Source organism: Pezoporus wallicus, unplaced genomic scaffold (assembly GCF_028554395.1).
Source record: "Pezoporus wallicus isolate ANWC-B61680 ecotype Strahan unplaced genomic scaffold, APGP_CSIRO_Pwel_v1 scaffold_13239, whole genome shotgun sequence".
In the NCBI taxonomy this organism is placed as follows: domain Eukaryota; kingdom Metazoa; phylum Chordata; class Aves; order Psittaciformes; family Psittacidae; genus Pezoporus; species Pezoporus wallicus.
The window spans coordinates 3,988,671-4,003,816 of NW_026642052.1; the positions used below are offsets into that span (position 1 = coordinate 3,988,671).

General features: G+C 41.9%; 2 protein-coding genes across 9 annotated transcripts in view; one reads left to right on the forward strand and one right to left on the reverse strand.

Annotated features, from left to right (window-relative positions):
* The window catches only part of EVC (EvC ciliary complex subunit 1), a 59,008-nt gene extending 46,128 nt beyond the window's left edge, over positions 1-12,880 (reverse strand). For 3 of the 4 annotated variants that reach the window (XR_008974578.1, XM_057426593.1, XM_057426592.1), the window contains exons 1-6: positions 12,698-12,880; positions 8,633-8,743; positions 5,886-5,969; positions 5,121-5,353; positions 4,101-4,185; positions 722-820 (exon numbers count right to left, since the gene is read on the reverse strand). Coding sequence is in view for 3 of the 4 variants with exons in the window: in XM_057426593.1 (XP_057282576.1) it covers positions 722-820; positions 4,101-4,185; positions 5,121-5,353; positions 5,886-5,969; positions 8,633-8,743; positions 12,698-12,868 (783 nt within the window). In the remaining variant the exon portion in view is untranslated. The remainder of the gene's footprint in view (positions 1-721; positions 821-4,100; positions 4,186-5,120; positions 5,354-5,885; positions 5,970-8,632; positions 8,744-12,697) is intronic. The other variant, XM_057426594.1, reaches the window with a different exon arrangement.
* A 117-nt stretch (positions 12,881-12,997) lies between these two features.
* Positions 12,998-15,146, forward strand: part of EVC2 (EvC ciliary complex subunit 2) — an 80,578-nt gene continuing 78,429 nt past the window's right edge. For 3 of the 5 annotated variants that reach the window (XM_057426587.1, XM_057426588.1, XM_057426591.1), the window contains exon 1: positions 13,002-13,247. In XM_057426587.1, coding sequence (XP_057282570.1) covers positions 13,077-13,247 — 171 coding nt within the window. In that variant the 5' untranslated portion in view covers positions 13,002-13,076. Of the gene's footprint in view, positions 13,248-15,146 lie in introns of all 5 variants that reach the window. The other 2 variants (XR_008974576.1, XM_057426589.1) reach the window with 1 other exon arrangement.

A 15,146-nucleotide genomic window follows, 5' to 3' on the forward strand; every position in this document is an offset into this window, starting at 1 on the left:
CATTACTGTGAAAAAATTGAGTATTAGACTAGGTCCTTAGAAATGGTGGAGTCTCTTTCAACACAAATTTTTCTCTGACTCTAATTTGGAAAATAGAAAGTGGAACCAATAACTCTCCTATTTTGTTTAGTTTTGTAAAGGTTGTTTTTTTTCTTTGTAATAATCTTAAAAATAGTACTGTCACTCCACTTCAAATGCAGTTTGACTGTCAATGTATGTCTTCTAGTTCAGAAGTAGCATATGGATTTTAATACAAGTATGTGGAAGGAAAAAGGACAATAAGGAAAAAAAATACATTTTTCCTTGATGAAAGCCTTGAGTTTCTTTCTGGTACTTCTATTTCCTGCTATTTTATTATCAGTAATGACACATAGGACCAGACAAAGACTTGATAATTAGAGATTATTAAATCTGAGTGAATAAGGTTCATAATGTTCTGTTTGCTTGAATGGATTCAACTACAAAATACTTCTATCCTTAACAGATTACACACATCACCATCCTGATGACCTCATACAATAACAAAGAGGAAATGCATACAAAGTAATGGAGAGAATCGACCAACAAGGGAGCTTCTTTGCATTTCTTCTGAAAAAGATTACAAATTACATTGCTGTTAAAAAGGAGCAGGTGAGACAGCCTGCTGTGGCAGCTTGCACCAAATGGTGGGATTAACTCTTATTTTCTGTGTTCCTAAGTCACAACCAACAAAATCACTTACGTTTTCTTGAATTAAAAGGATCTTCTGGAAAAAATCATCAGTAATCTTCTTTTTATGATAAAAGTCTGTAACGTGTATTTTGAGAATCTGAATAACCATCTAATTAAAAGGAAGGAAACAAAACTCAGGGTAAGAGCCTGTTCAACATCATAAGGACATTTTTGTGATAACTCTTGTTCATTTCATAGAATCATAGAATAATTAGGGTTGGAAAGGACCTTAAGATCATCTAGTTCCAAACCCCCTGCCGTGGGCAGGGACACCTTACACTAAATCATATCACCCAAGGCCTCGTCCAGCCTGGTCTTGAACACTGACAGGGATGGAGCATTAACAACCTCCCTGGGCAACCCATTCCAGTACCTCACCACCCTAACAGCAAAGAATTTCCTCCTTATATCCAATCTAAACTTCCCCTGTTTAAGTTTTAACCCGTTACCCCTTGTCCTGTCACTATAGTCTCTAATGAAGAGTCCCTCCCCAGCATCCCTATAGGCCCCCTTCAGATCCTGGAAGGCTGCTATGAGGTCTCCACGCAGCCTTCTCTTCTCCAGGCTGAACAGCCCCAACTTCCTCAGCCTGTCTTCATACAGGAGGTGCTCCAGTCCCCTGATCATCCTCGTGGCCCTTCTCTGGACTTGTTCCAACAGTTCCATGTCCTTTTTATGTTGAGGACAAAAGAACTGCACACAATACTCCAGGTGAGGTCTCACAAGAGCAGAGTAGAGGGGCACGATCACCTCCTTCAACCTGCTGGTCACACTCCTTTTGATGCAGCCCAGGATACGGTTGGCTTTCTGGGCTGCAAGCGCACACTGAAGCCAGCTCATGTTCATTTTCTCATCAGCCAACACCCCCAAGTCCTTCTCCACAGGGCTGCTCTGAATCTCTTCTCTGCCCAACCTGTAGCTGTGCCTGGGATTGCTCCAACCCAGGTGTAGGACCTTGCACTTGTCATGGTTGAACTTCATGAGGTTCATCAGCCTCATCACAAGCATTTCAAGGTCTCTCTGGATGGCATTCCTTTCCTCCAGGGTATCAACTGAACCACACAGCTTGGTGTCATCGGCAAACTTGCTGAGAGCACACTCAATCCCACTGTCCATGTCAGCGATGAAGATGTTAAACAAGACTGGTCCCAACACCAATCCCTGAGGGACGCCACTTGTTACTGGTCTCCAGCTGGACACTGAGCCAGCTTACTGATTGATTTACATCAATCAGTAAGACTATAGTGAATCATAAGCAAAATAACAGAAGCATCATCAGCAACTCTGCTGTGCTTCCATTGTGAAAAATTCTTTGGCTCTGGCTTCAGTAAAATAGAGGAAGATGGTGCTACATTCTAACAAGGACAAGGACATAATCTCATATAAACTTTTCGCCAAACTGACACATTTGAAACAATCCTTTCTTGGAGAAAATGGAGATCACTTGAATATATAATGTCCATTTTTCTAAACTGGATGATACTAACATGTTCATTATAGAATCACAGAATAGTTAAGGTTACTATGATTTCAACTGTAGTTGGCCAAAAGTATCAACATTTTTATGTACCACCCAAAAGTAACCATCTCAAGTTGTAGCTACATTCTCTTACAAAAATATACATCTATTTTTCAGCTGTGATCCTTATATATATATATATATATTAAAAGACTGTAATACTAGTATCTTCAAAAAGATAGTTTTGAATGCTGGGATAATTTCTGTATAACCTCTTCTCTCCAGTCTCAGTTAAGAGTGTCTGTGTAAGGACAACTCACTTCATAACTAACTGCTGCAGGAATTTCCAATGTGAAGATAAAAATATGTGAAATTCAACAGCCACCTGCCTGTTATTCATGTACTTGAAAACAGATGATACAGAAGTTGCCCATTTTAACCATATAAAAACATAAATAAAATCATATTTACATATAAAACCAGTTATCAAAGCCAGTATTTCAGCTGAGCAAAAGCTGGAAAATATGTTATCATTTGAGATCAGTAGAAGAGAAAACCATAAAGCAGCTGTGTTTTGGACCACATTTGCCAGTGTTTTGGATAGGAGTTTGACAAGTCTGAGCATACACAACCAAGATAGCACACACTATAAAAAAGACAAATACAAAACCAAAAAAGGATTCAGGAAAAGACTGGAGGACAAATTTCTTTTTTCTAGACATGATGCTAAGAAAGACTGACTGAAATCAGAGAAAGGAAAGTGGGAAAGGAAGAAACTATTCTCTGGACTGAATTTTTTTTGCCCTTTTCCATGCTAGCAAAAACATAAAGCTATTCAAAGCTTCAGCTACAGGTCAAAGTCATCTGCCTTTTGTTGCAGTTTCTGGTGGGCCATGAAGTGTGTTAAATGCTCGTTTTCTCAGTGTTTCTGCGATTACATCACCATGTTGTGACTTCACCTTTGTTTACAAATTGATGATTAACTTCCAGATCAAGTTCAACCTTCCCTAGTAAAGCTAAACTTCCTTCTGGAATCTGATCTCAAGTTCACTTTCTCATTTACTTAGTTGGGAATAACTCACCAGAAGAGAAGCTGTGTTCCAAGTTTACTTTCATGCTGCTTCTTTCGGATTGTGTTGAAAATCCCACCCCTTGAAATACTCTTAATACATTTAATAAATTATGTCAGAAATGATCAATCTGTTCAAACAGAGATTGTGAAAGAAGGGGAGGAGAAAGCTATATACTTTATGTCAAGATTTATATTAACTAGGCTAAAACTCAGTAGTGGTAATGATTCTGTCCTTGTCCGTAACTAGTCACCATAAACAATTCTAACAGTATTCTGTGGCTTTAATTGCATACATCCATTTTTGGTTTGCTTTGTGGGTTTGGTTTTTTTTTTTTTTGCTTTGAATGCTGTGACTTGATGTAGGTAGCTATCTATGGTTTAAATGGGTACTTTAATTCTTCAGTCCTACAAAATAATGACTATTGTACTTATCACAATGATATTGTTTCAGCTGAACCAGATTTTCACTTTACTCAAAGACTTTGGAGTCCTTGGAATTGCAGTGTCAGAATGTCAAAAGCATTGTCCTTGAGACATAAACTCATCTATTAAGTAATTTTCCCCCTCTTTTCATGAACCTCAAGTGCTGTATGTTATTCTCTGGCATAAAGTTTACAACCGATTTTTTATATTATCCAGTCTGACCCTCTGTATTTCACAGCCCAATATATTTAATTATATTTTATTCTTTTAGGAAGCTCACATTATATGCAGAACAGGAGAAAAAATAAAGACAATACTGTAGAAATGCAACTTCGCTACACTACTTCCCAGCTAGCCAGTTGTTTATGTTATTTCCTTAAACTGATATTCAACTAAGATGTTCAAAACAAACAGCTATAAGAAATGAGTACCTACCACATGCTTTTCTTTTCTTAGTTCAGTATCAAGAAGCATGAGGTCTTTTAAAGTAAGACTGCAAAGGCAGAGCTTAACATCGAAACTAAAACAAAGATTAAAAAAGTGTTAATACCAATCTAAACGAAGGTTACACAGAAGGACAACGCCCTATAATAGTTTCATTTAACCACTAGAGTCTCCTAAAAGCATTGCCCGAAAACAGCAGTCAAGTCACTTCTACATTGCCTTCTCTTTCACGTAATGTATCTCTACATAAAAGTAAGCAAAATAAAGCAGAGCTTTTAACAAAGTTGAAGTTGCAGTTCCCTTTAGAAAAAGGCAGGGTAAATATAGGCATGAGTGGCTACACCAAGGCTTTAAATTAAAACAGCTATAATGAGTATAAATTTTGAAAATACTCTTCATCACTAGTGCCTTCCCCAGTCCCCACAGTGACACAAATATGATTTTCTTTGTTCTTGCTAATGAGAATGCAGACACTTACGTATTCATCTAGGGATATTTTGTCATAGGGTAGCTGAAAGAAAATCAGAGCTGACAGTCCATTTTGACTAGCTCTACCCACTCGTTAGTGGCATGCCTGAGAAAGGAACTCTTTTCCCACAATAAAACACGAGTAGCTCCTATTAAGACAGGGGACAGACCCTTGCCACTTGCTGTTCTCAACACACCTCTGCTGTACTGTGCAGAGGACTCCATCATCAGTCTAGCATGCCACTGCACTTGTGAACTGAGCATATGAGCCAAACAAAGGGATCTCCTTATCCTACAGTAATACACCTTTTACAAGACAGCTTTTGCCAAAGTTCCAATTCCCAGAATTCTGTAAAGAACAAACTGACTTTCTATGTGCAGCATGATCTATTACTTTAATCTCCTCAACCACTTTTAGGCTTATAAGCAGGTAATCCTCTCTTGATATGGTGAATACACCAGCCTTTGGTTTACACCAGGCCTTTAATGATTGTTGGGGAACACTAGGAAATGACCAAACAAGAGGGCACGTTTACTGCTTACCTCTCACATGTTAGCACTTCAGGGAAGCTGGTCACCTTGAGGAAGGCTCGAGCCTGAAATCTGTCATCGCTTGTTGTGGAATGTATTGTTGTGGAGGAACTGCAGTCCTCTTTGTCTCCCTGGCTCAGGGATCCCAGGCTGCCTGATGTAGATGTCTCCACAACCTGATTAGGTAGAACCGCCTGCTTTGGATTCTCATGCAAAGATGGATTGGATGAGCCATCTGCCAAAGGCTACAGTCAAAGAAAATTCACAAGGTCAATTAATACAACACAATAAGGAAATCAATTTTGCAGTGTTTGCCTTCACGGGAAAAATTAAACAATATACACAGCAAAAGTGTTTCCACATAAATTAAGATTCATCATACTGACAGGTTTCTGCATTGCCCAGAAAAGCACTCTTCTGCTGTGATTATTGGCTTGGTGCATGTTTTCTTACTAAAGAACAAATCCTTGTGAAGTTTTCTTGTGGCTTCTTGAACAGACCCAACTTCCAAGGGAAGACATGGTTAATGTTAGTGAGAAGAAAAGGTCTCTTGACTACAATGAAAATTACCAGACATCATGTGAAGCACTGCATGTGTCGGGGAACTGAAAAGAGCTTATACCTTACAGAATAAGCCCTCAGTCAATGGACTTTAAGCAGAGAAAGATCTCTGTTATGCAGACTGGCAGTAAGTTTTCTTCCATTACTTGACTCCGCAATTTACTCTGAAACGGAATGACTGTCATCAATTTTTACAAGTAAAATCTAAAACCTTACCCTAAATTTCTGATTGATGGGATAGATCACTTTTGCCTTTAATGCAAATGCCGTGATATTACTGTTCAGAGGAGACTCACTTTCCTGTATGGAAAAGAACAGAAAACCATTGGGAACAGCAGCAGATCTGATGGTTGTTTACCGCAAGCATTGCATGTCCCTTTTGGATACACAACTTCTAAATTCCTATTGCTAACTATTTATTGACTGTTTCTGCTTTGGCTCAAGAAGCCTCCTCATAAGACTCATTCTGCATATGAAACCAAGAAAAGGGAACTCTTGTCATTACCACTGCTCCAAAACTCCTGCAACGGATAATATGCAATAGCTGGTATTTACAAGTTATTTTCATTTTGCTCCCCCTTCCCCTATTTATCAGCAACTAAAGATTTCACGAGAGGCTGATATTATCTTAATAGAAACTACTAAAAGATAAGCTCCACAGATATCACCATGGCTATAAATCCTGTCTTTCAAATTAAATAAAGAAGCAATAGATTAAATAAAACTAGTCATCATTTTTCCTGGAAGAACTTTTATAGTACAACCCTTACCTATAAACTAGAGAAAATACCAAAGAACTTTTTACAGATAATGCATTCTTTTCATACAATCTGCTATATTATGTAATCTGACTTTCTGCTTCTCCTCTTTCCTAGCTAGTGCTTTATGCACTGGAACAATGGGATAATCAGCACTGTTTTGCAAGGTTATCTATGGCTTAATAAAAGGTTGGCTGTAAGTAACAGACTGAATGTTTAAATCCAAGCTTTAGGAGATTTCCTATTCCAACTTCTCTGGGTTTGTCACATGAAATGAAAGAATCTGATTCATCAAAACACAATTTACTTTATATAGATTTTTTCCAGGAAATATCAAAGCACTAACAGAGTTTACAAAATAGGAATGGGAAGAGAAGAACAAATTACATCATTCATTGGACTTCCATCATTGCACCTTTTTCATCTTTATTTCATTTATTTCCAGAAGTAATGTTTGGATTTACTGATAAAGTTAGAAGCATGGGGTCAGCATGTAAAACATCAACTCATTCTGAGTAGTCCCACGGCCATGGTACATATTCAGGGACAGAAGCCAACAAAGCTATTGCTCTACAATGGCTGGAGGCAGAGCAGCTTCAGTCCAAAGCCCCAAAGCTGCACTGAAATGTGCTAGAACTAATACAACCTGCTTCTCAGTAGGCATAGGTAATACCCATGTATTATTAATATGGTAATTATGGTATTATTGCAATGTGAAAGGTCTCACAATGAAAATACCTGTTTTTCTGATCCTAACTAAAAGCGTTTTCCACCTATGCTTCTTCATGAATTGTCAATGTGATGCTAGAAACAGCAAAAGTCTCTGGGAATTGGAACAAATTAATAGAGAAAAAAAAAACCAAACTTCAGTAGTTAGACAAATAGGTCGGATTAAGTCCCTTCAAAATAACAAAGTTCCTTCTTAATGTGTTATAAATGAACTAACGGTTTTGGGAAATGGATACAGTTGAGAACGATCTCATTTAAAAGACCATGATCCCATTTCAAAGAGACACAAAGTTCTATCACTGCACAAGTTCTCCCACAGGATTTACACTCCAAAAGAGGATTTAATCCATGCTCGCTTGTTATGCCTTACTTTAACTCAAGTAAAATGACCAACCATGGTTTTGTCACCATTCCCAATCACAAAACTGAAATGAAGATTAATTACATATCAGGATTTAAAACAACAGTAAAATGTTTATAATAGTGGCTATTTTCTCTTTGTCTTGAAAACAGTTCTCGCTACAAGCTAAGCACCAGACTGGTTGGCTTTAGTTGATACTTTCTGCATGCATTTAAGGTATATATAACAGACTTCAGCTTCACAAAGAGAAATCAAATCAGATTTGGGTGAAAGACAGTGATCTAACAGCTACACAGTAGAACTGGTTCTCAAGGTATTTTGTGATTATATAAAAAAAATAAATTTGAATTTTTGATTGAGGATGGGTTAAGTATATACCTTCTCCTACTTTCCTTTCCAAATGGTTTCTCTAATTGTCTTTGAATCCCAGCTCACCACAGTGGTGTTTCAGTAGTTGTGGTCATTTGAACTCTGCACTGTATCTCCAGCTGGTACCTGACAAGGGAACTTCCTCTCTAAGAAAGCCGCTGAAGATGTTGATGCTTGCAAACACACTCATTTTACTTCATTTATTCTTTCTTCCTCCATTGGTCTACTCACTCCAACTGAAAGTTGAAGACTCTAAGAAGGCTCTAGAAAAAATGTATTTGTTCCACATTGAACCTGATGGGCGAACTTCATTAATGTCAAAATTCTGTAATAAATCTACTTCTCCAGGGAAGAATCCAGGATCAACTATCAGCACTGATTTCAGTACTTAAGAACTTTTTCTTACGTTGACAGTGTTCTTTTCCCATCAGCCTTTTGAAATTAAGGACAACGTAGAGACAAAACGAAACAAGCCTCCATCCAAAAAGAATTCCAGAATTCAATTAAAATATAGAATGTCAAAAGTCCCCTTAGAGAAAAGGCATTAATAATGGGAATGAATACCTGAAATGGTTGCATTCATAAGCAGCCATCAGCTCCCACCCTCCTTCTTACACTTTTTCTAAACACTTTTTAAAAGCTCAATTCCAAACACAACAAAATTAAGATAGTTTGAACCAGGCTCTGAAAGTGATCACTGCTACATGCAGAAAAATGGACATTCACCAAGAAAAACAGAGCTTTACCTCCAGCACCATTTCCTCCTCTGATATATAGGGTTCTGCTTTACTTTTCGCGAGTGTGTGCTCTCTTTCATTAGAGCTGAAGCTTTCCAGAAGTCTCTGGGAATCATCCCTCTGAAATTTTGAGACAAAACAGATAAAATATAATACTGAAATCACACCAAATCAGTGGAAATATCTTTGACAGCAGTCTGAATATATCCATGTCTCTATCCTGAAAATTATTTCAGTATCAGTTGGACATTTTGGAAAAATAAAATCTGAAAATGAGTAAGAATTTTACATATTCAGGAAGGAATAATTAAAATTAATGAACTTCATGAATTTCTCAGTCCAGAAGCAGAATTTTAATCTGAAAAGGTGCAAAAGGCTGTGCAAGTGTCAAATCAATCCATCTGCTCTCAAAGCATCTTATACAGACTATGGCATTGGGCTCACAGTCCAAGTTCAAACTTCTCAAGTCAAACGTGTTAACTAAAATTGCCTATAATTGCCTCCAATGAAGAGAACATTGAGATTTTTTGCTCCGCTGATGAGAAAAGCTTCCTAAATGAAGTTTTATTTGTGGGAAAATTTCTGTCAGGGACAATTAACTATCAGAAATGTTCACCATCTTCCTTCTCCAACACCAGCCTGTAACATTGGCCTTTACTTCCCTAACAAACACACAGAGCTGCTAGTACAGACACAGACTGTGCACGAACAAAACCTCCTGCTGCACATGCTCTTCCCTGTGCACTACTTAGACCCGAAAATAGTGCTCACGTTGGTCAATGCATCTAAATACACCATTGCAAGGAATTATTTAGTGAAGGAAAAGATGGCAGCCACCCTACCTCAATTACTTTTAAAATTATTTTTCAGTCTTTCAACCCACTGTCTGATTTTTGATACAGACTAATGATATGGCTGAGGCCACTATGCATGTAACTGTCTTGTGGATAGATTCTCCTTGAATTATTTGGCCATTTGGCCATAAAAAGTAGTCAATTTTCTCAGAATATAGAGAGGTCCACAACCTTAAATACAACTCTTGGAACTTAGGATTCTCAACAATACGACTCATATTCTTGAGTTAGCCTGTACAATATGCTGAAATGCAGATGCTGGTTACTAAAAATCTACTTATGACAAAAGAACAGCTACATGTCTCCCCCAGCAATCTTATCACTCATTTTTCTCAACCCAGAAGTTCACCAAATCTAGGTTAAGAGATCAGGACTTGAGGATGTAGCCATGTTGAGTTCATCAAAGAATCATAGAATAGTTTGGGTTGGAAAGGACCTTAAGATCATCTAGTTCCACCTCCCCTGCCGTGGGCAGGGACATGTGAGGGACACCTCACACTAAACCATGTCACCCAAGGCTCTGTCCAACCTGGCCTTGAACAGTGCCAGGGATGGAGCATTCACAACTTCCTTGGGCAACTCATTCCAGTGCCTCACCACTCTCACAGGAAAGAATTTCTTCCTTATACCCAATCTAAACTTCCCCTGTTTAAGTTTTAACCCGTTACCCCTTGTCCTGTCACTACAGTCTCTAATGAAGAGTCCCTCCCCAGTGGGGGAAGCCCCACTTCAGCTACTGGAAGGCTGCTATGAGGTCTCCACGCAGCCTTCTCCAGGCTGAACAGCCCCAACTTTCTCAGCCTATCTTCATATGGGAGGTGCTCCAGTCCCCTGATCATCCTTGTGGCCCTCTTCAATGCATCTCACACTACAGTCACTCCAAAAGAAGAGTCTGCTTTTCTCAGCCTGTTTCTCCAACAGTTCATATTCATCTAGCATTCATTTTCACTCCTTTATCTCCAACACTATAATTTAAAAAATATTTGACGTTTTCCAGGATTAATTTCTTTCTTTTTAACATATCTCATCGCCTTCCTCTCCATTTGTTTTTGTCCTGTTATTTTTGCAACTGAAGTGGTACTGAGCATTAAGAAACTGAAGAAAAATAAGTCTAATTGTAATTACTGCAACAAGCAGTTGCAAGCTAATCTACTACAAAGTGCCTTCATACAATGCCATACTCTAACAGGAGAATATTGATAGAAATGTAGTGCCATCCACTACGCAGTCTGAAGTTTCTTCTTAAAACTATTCCAGTACATCCTATGCACAGACGAAGAAACCAGTAAGGCACTTACCTGCAAGCACCCAAGTCCCACAGCTTCAGGCTGAGATTGACAGAACAGTGATTAACTGGGGCTGAGTGACAAATGCTGGCAGTTTAACACAGTACATATGGCTGCTTCAGATTCCAGGTACTTGTCCTGATCCTATTGCAAGGACAACTCAGCTGCCTGGGAAGCTACATGGCATACTTAGGTATCTCTGCTTTTACTATGGATTCAGAAGGCTGTAATATGTGCAGTTCAGTACTTGCTATTCATACAATGCACCTGCCCCATTGGTGGGGCAGGCACTACAAAGAAGGAACAGGCACAGACAGCCTATGGGAGCACTGCTGGATTCAGGAAATCAGACCTATGGGATACAACCTGTCCACTGCTCCATGTGCCCCAGCCAACAGTTTATTTTTCTTTCAAAATAAACAACTCTTTCACAGCTGCAGCATTGATTTTAATGGCATTTAAGTACCTAAATCCATCTGAAAATCTGGGCCAGAGAGAACTGTCAGTTTCTATTCCCTATTGACATAAATGACATAAAGGGTAAAATTGCACATAGCTATATTTGAGTTGGTAGTGACAGTACAATAAAGATACCACCTATTAAGGCAGGGAAGCTGAGCAATTGAATCAGAGAGGCTTGCACTCGCACAGGGTGCATTGATCCAGCATTTGAAGTGCCTCCATTACTAGGCTAAATCATGGCTTCAAACGGAGTTTCGAACCTCCTACTTAAAAGCAGTCGGGAGCAAAGGATTTTTCTCTTCTGTCACGTTTAATGACGACCAACACTAGCAGATATGCACACACAGCAGAGCTGTTACAGCTAAAAAATAAATGTGGTTAAAACCCAAGTCAAACCAGGCACCCCACCGCAGGCTGGCAGAATGTTTCACAGGGCTCCAAATTTCCCAGCTGCACCACTGTCAACCACTGCTACCACATCCGGCCAATGATACAGTAGCATGACCTGGGACTAAATGCGATGGGGGAAAGAAGCATAAGTCAGTAACAATTCTCAGAAAATATATCTGCCTAGTAGTGTTCTGCAGGTATGTGCTGCCACTGCAATCTTCAAGTCCAAACACTCAGTTCTTGTAATAAAGAGATACGAACTATTCACCACAGTCCTTAAAACACGAAGGCAGGTATGTTATTAACAAAACCAGACACTTTAAAAACCCTGTTAGTACTGTCAGATGTGTTCTGCCTCTTTTATCTCTCAGGTATTTATGTGTGTTCTCTCAGTGCAAAGGTACTGCTGTGAGCTAGTACTAATTCTCTGGTTGTGATGTCTGTAAAAGGAACTTCGGACAAGTTTGTTAACTACTTTGGAAATCGGATTGTTCTTACTGGTTTAGGGCGGAAATTTCTGGTTATTTTCAGTTACCTCACCAAGCTTCTACAAGCCAGGCACATCTTCCATTATCCCCTCACAGCAGCACAGTACAAGTGATGAGAGACGCGGTTAGTGGGCCACCCACGTTAAAGATACAGGCCAGCAGGGCAACATTCAGGACACATATACTTCACCAGCCTCTCTTTTGAGTTAGCCCGTTTGTTCCATTAAATTGATGCAGAAAGTAGTAACACCCTTGCCAGCAGAAGTGTCAGGTCAGGAATTACCTCCCGCCGAGCTCACCCCAACGCCGCTCTGGAGGCCTGACCCGGCCGCGCCTCTCGCCCAGCGCCCCAGGGCTCCCCGGGACCTGCGGCCCAGCCCCGGCTATTCCGAGTGGCGGGACGGGCCGAGCCAGCAGTACCCCCGGGCCTCGCGGAAAATACGGAGGGGTCGTCTCCCCTCACAAAACCGACCCCTCCGAGCAGTTCAGCCTGGTACAGGTCGAGCCCGCCCCCCCCCCCCCCCCCCCCCCCCACCGCGGCGGAGGGCAGCGGCGTGGGACGGCTGCAAGCCCACCGCCCGCCGCCCCGCGTACCTCTCTCCGCCGGCGCTGCCCGAGCGCGTAGCGGCAGAGCAGGGCGGCAGCGGTGGCGCCCAGCAATAGCCCCAGCAGGACAGCGGGGGCCAGCAGCGCGGACAGCGTCTGTAGCGAGTGAGCCCAGAACTGCAGCCCCACCGCTCGTACGCAGCCCCCGGCCGCCGCCATAGGGCCCGGCCCGGCCCGGCCCGGCCCGCAAACAGCAGAGGGAGGTCCTGCTGCTTAGGGCCCCTCCGCCGCCCGCCCCCCGTCCTCGCCGCGGTGGGAGGAGACGGATGGCGGGTGATTGCGGAGGCTGAGGCCAGGCCTGGCTCGGGGTTAGCGCCTGCAAAGCGCTGGAGCGACCTACGTGCCCGCGGAGGAGCTGCCCGCTGCCATGCGAAGGCTGCTGGCCAGCCTGCTGCTGGCGGTGCTCCCCGTCGGGCCCTCCGTGCCCGCCCAGCCCCTCGCAGCGGCCACCGAGCGCGCCCGGGCCTCGCCGAGCCCCGAGGAAGGGGCCGGGGTGCTGGGCCCGCCCCGGGACCCCTGCGCTCAGACGGCGGCTGCGGTAAGGCGGTGTGGCCGCGGGGCGCTGCGCGGTGGTGGGTCAGCCCTCAGCGGGGCGGATCCGCGGGCCCAGGGCGGGTGGTGGCGGGCGGAGGAGAAGCCCGGTCTGAGGACGCAGGGGCAGCGGTGTGTGGCAGAGCCGTGGCCAGGGCTCGGCTTGCCGGGGCCCGCTGTAATGTGCCGCATGCTTGCAATGGCCTCGCTTCGTTACCTCGTCACAGCACCTTTACCCACTGATCCCAGCCCTCTGGTAGGAGTGCCACCAGCCGTTTAAAATACGGCTTTTGGTTTTCATCCTTTCTCCTTACTTAGCTAGGTATCTGTCAAGCCACCTCAGAATGTGTCAACACGGTTTCTTCTACCCAGCGTGGAGAGTACCCGAGGCGGCGGTGGGGAATGGAGGGAGTCACAAACAATAGTTTGTGGTGTGGTTACAAAAAGTCTAATCAGCAGGAAATAGGTTTGCTGGAAAGTGAAAAAAACAAAACCAACCAAAACAAACAAACCACCTTTCCACCAAACAGATCCTTCCACCAGAAAAACAAATTCATGTAAAACTTCATTTAAATTGTCCGCTGGCAATATTACTGCATTGAAGTAACTACTTTTGAAGCATGGCATGAGTGCTGGCCTGTAGAATTGGCTCTACTTGCCAATGCAGAGCCCCATGTAATGCCCTCTGCTGTTACCGATACACTGCAGCAGAGTCGAAGAATTGTGCTGAACATCCAGACAATATTTTGCAGTGCAGACTACGGAGAACTGAATGTCTGATAAGGCAGAAGAAAAAACAAGGAATGCTGTAATGCCATTTCTAGTTGACTGACATGGATACACGAACACACTAAGTCTTGTGCATGAGCAGTTGTAAAACCACAGATGAATGAATGCCTGGACTCTATCAGGAGCCATTTGTACACTGATAACCTAGGAAGTAAGAAGTAAAGCTTGTTAGATAGCAGTTCACATTTTCTGTAAGCCTTTATGCATGCTTAGGCCACTCTCTTGTTAGGATCATTTACAAAGGGGCTGTTGACGTTTAACATTCACATTCATGTATATGCTGATGTGCATGAGGGTAATATTTAAGATTTGTATTTATAAACAAGATTTATTTCAACATTTAATAGACCATAATAGACCATTGTATTGGTGCTTTATATTTTCACCAGTGTTTTAAACTTGTGTCATGACATCCATTTAGAGTACTAGTACACATTTTCTTAATGGAGCTGGGGCTCTAGACTGCTCTAGAAATACCTGGCAAAGCTGAATTCCCTTTTAACATGTGATTTCTATTGCTGCATATCCGTATCATAAATGGAAATATGTATATGTGTATATTTATCCAATAGCCAATTTTTTGTGAAAGTTTGCCACTGAGTTTCCTGTTCTTATCTTTCTGTGTTCTTGAGGTGCTTGGCTACTCAAAATTCAGGGTCATGCAGATTGTTTAACTAATGAGAAGAAATTTCTAATAGCATTGGAGAGCTTCGGCATACAACTAGGTATTTGGAAATAGCTCCTGGGGTCTCCCAGAGCTGTGTCTTCTGGCTGCTCAGGGTGTGCTGCATGTTCCCACCTCTGTTTGTTCCTCTGTCCTTCTTTTCTCTTCCGCGAGAGCTGCCTCAAATCCCCATGTACTTGTATTCCAGAGTGCTCAAAACTCAGGGCTCCTGGTGCATCCAAATTTGTGAGATGTCTTGCATTTTCTGTTATTTTGAGGCAAAGTCCCCTCTCTGAAGTGAGAACTATTTTCACATAAGGTTAACTAAACATATAGCTCTAGCGGTAATCAAACTGACAGCTTCCCTTCCCTGAGCAGGCAAAGAAGAAAATTGCCCCTAACTTGCTGTACTGTAACAGTGGTGTTGACATAAGTCAGTACTTAACATTACTC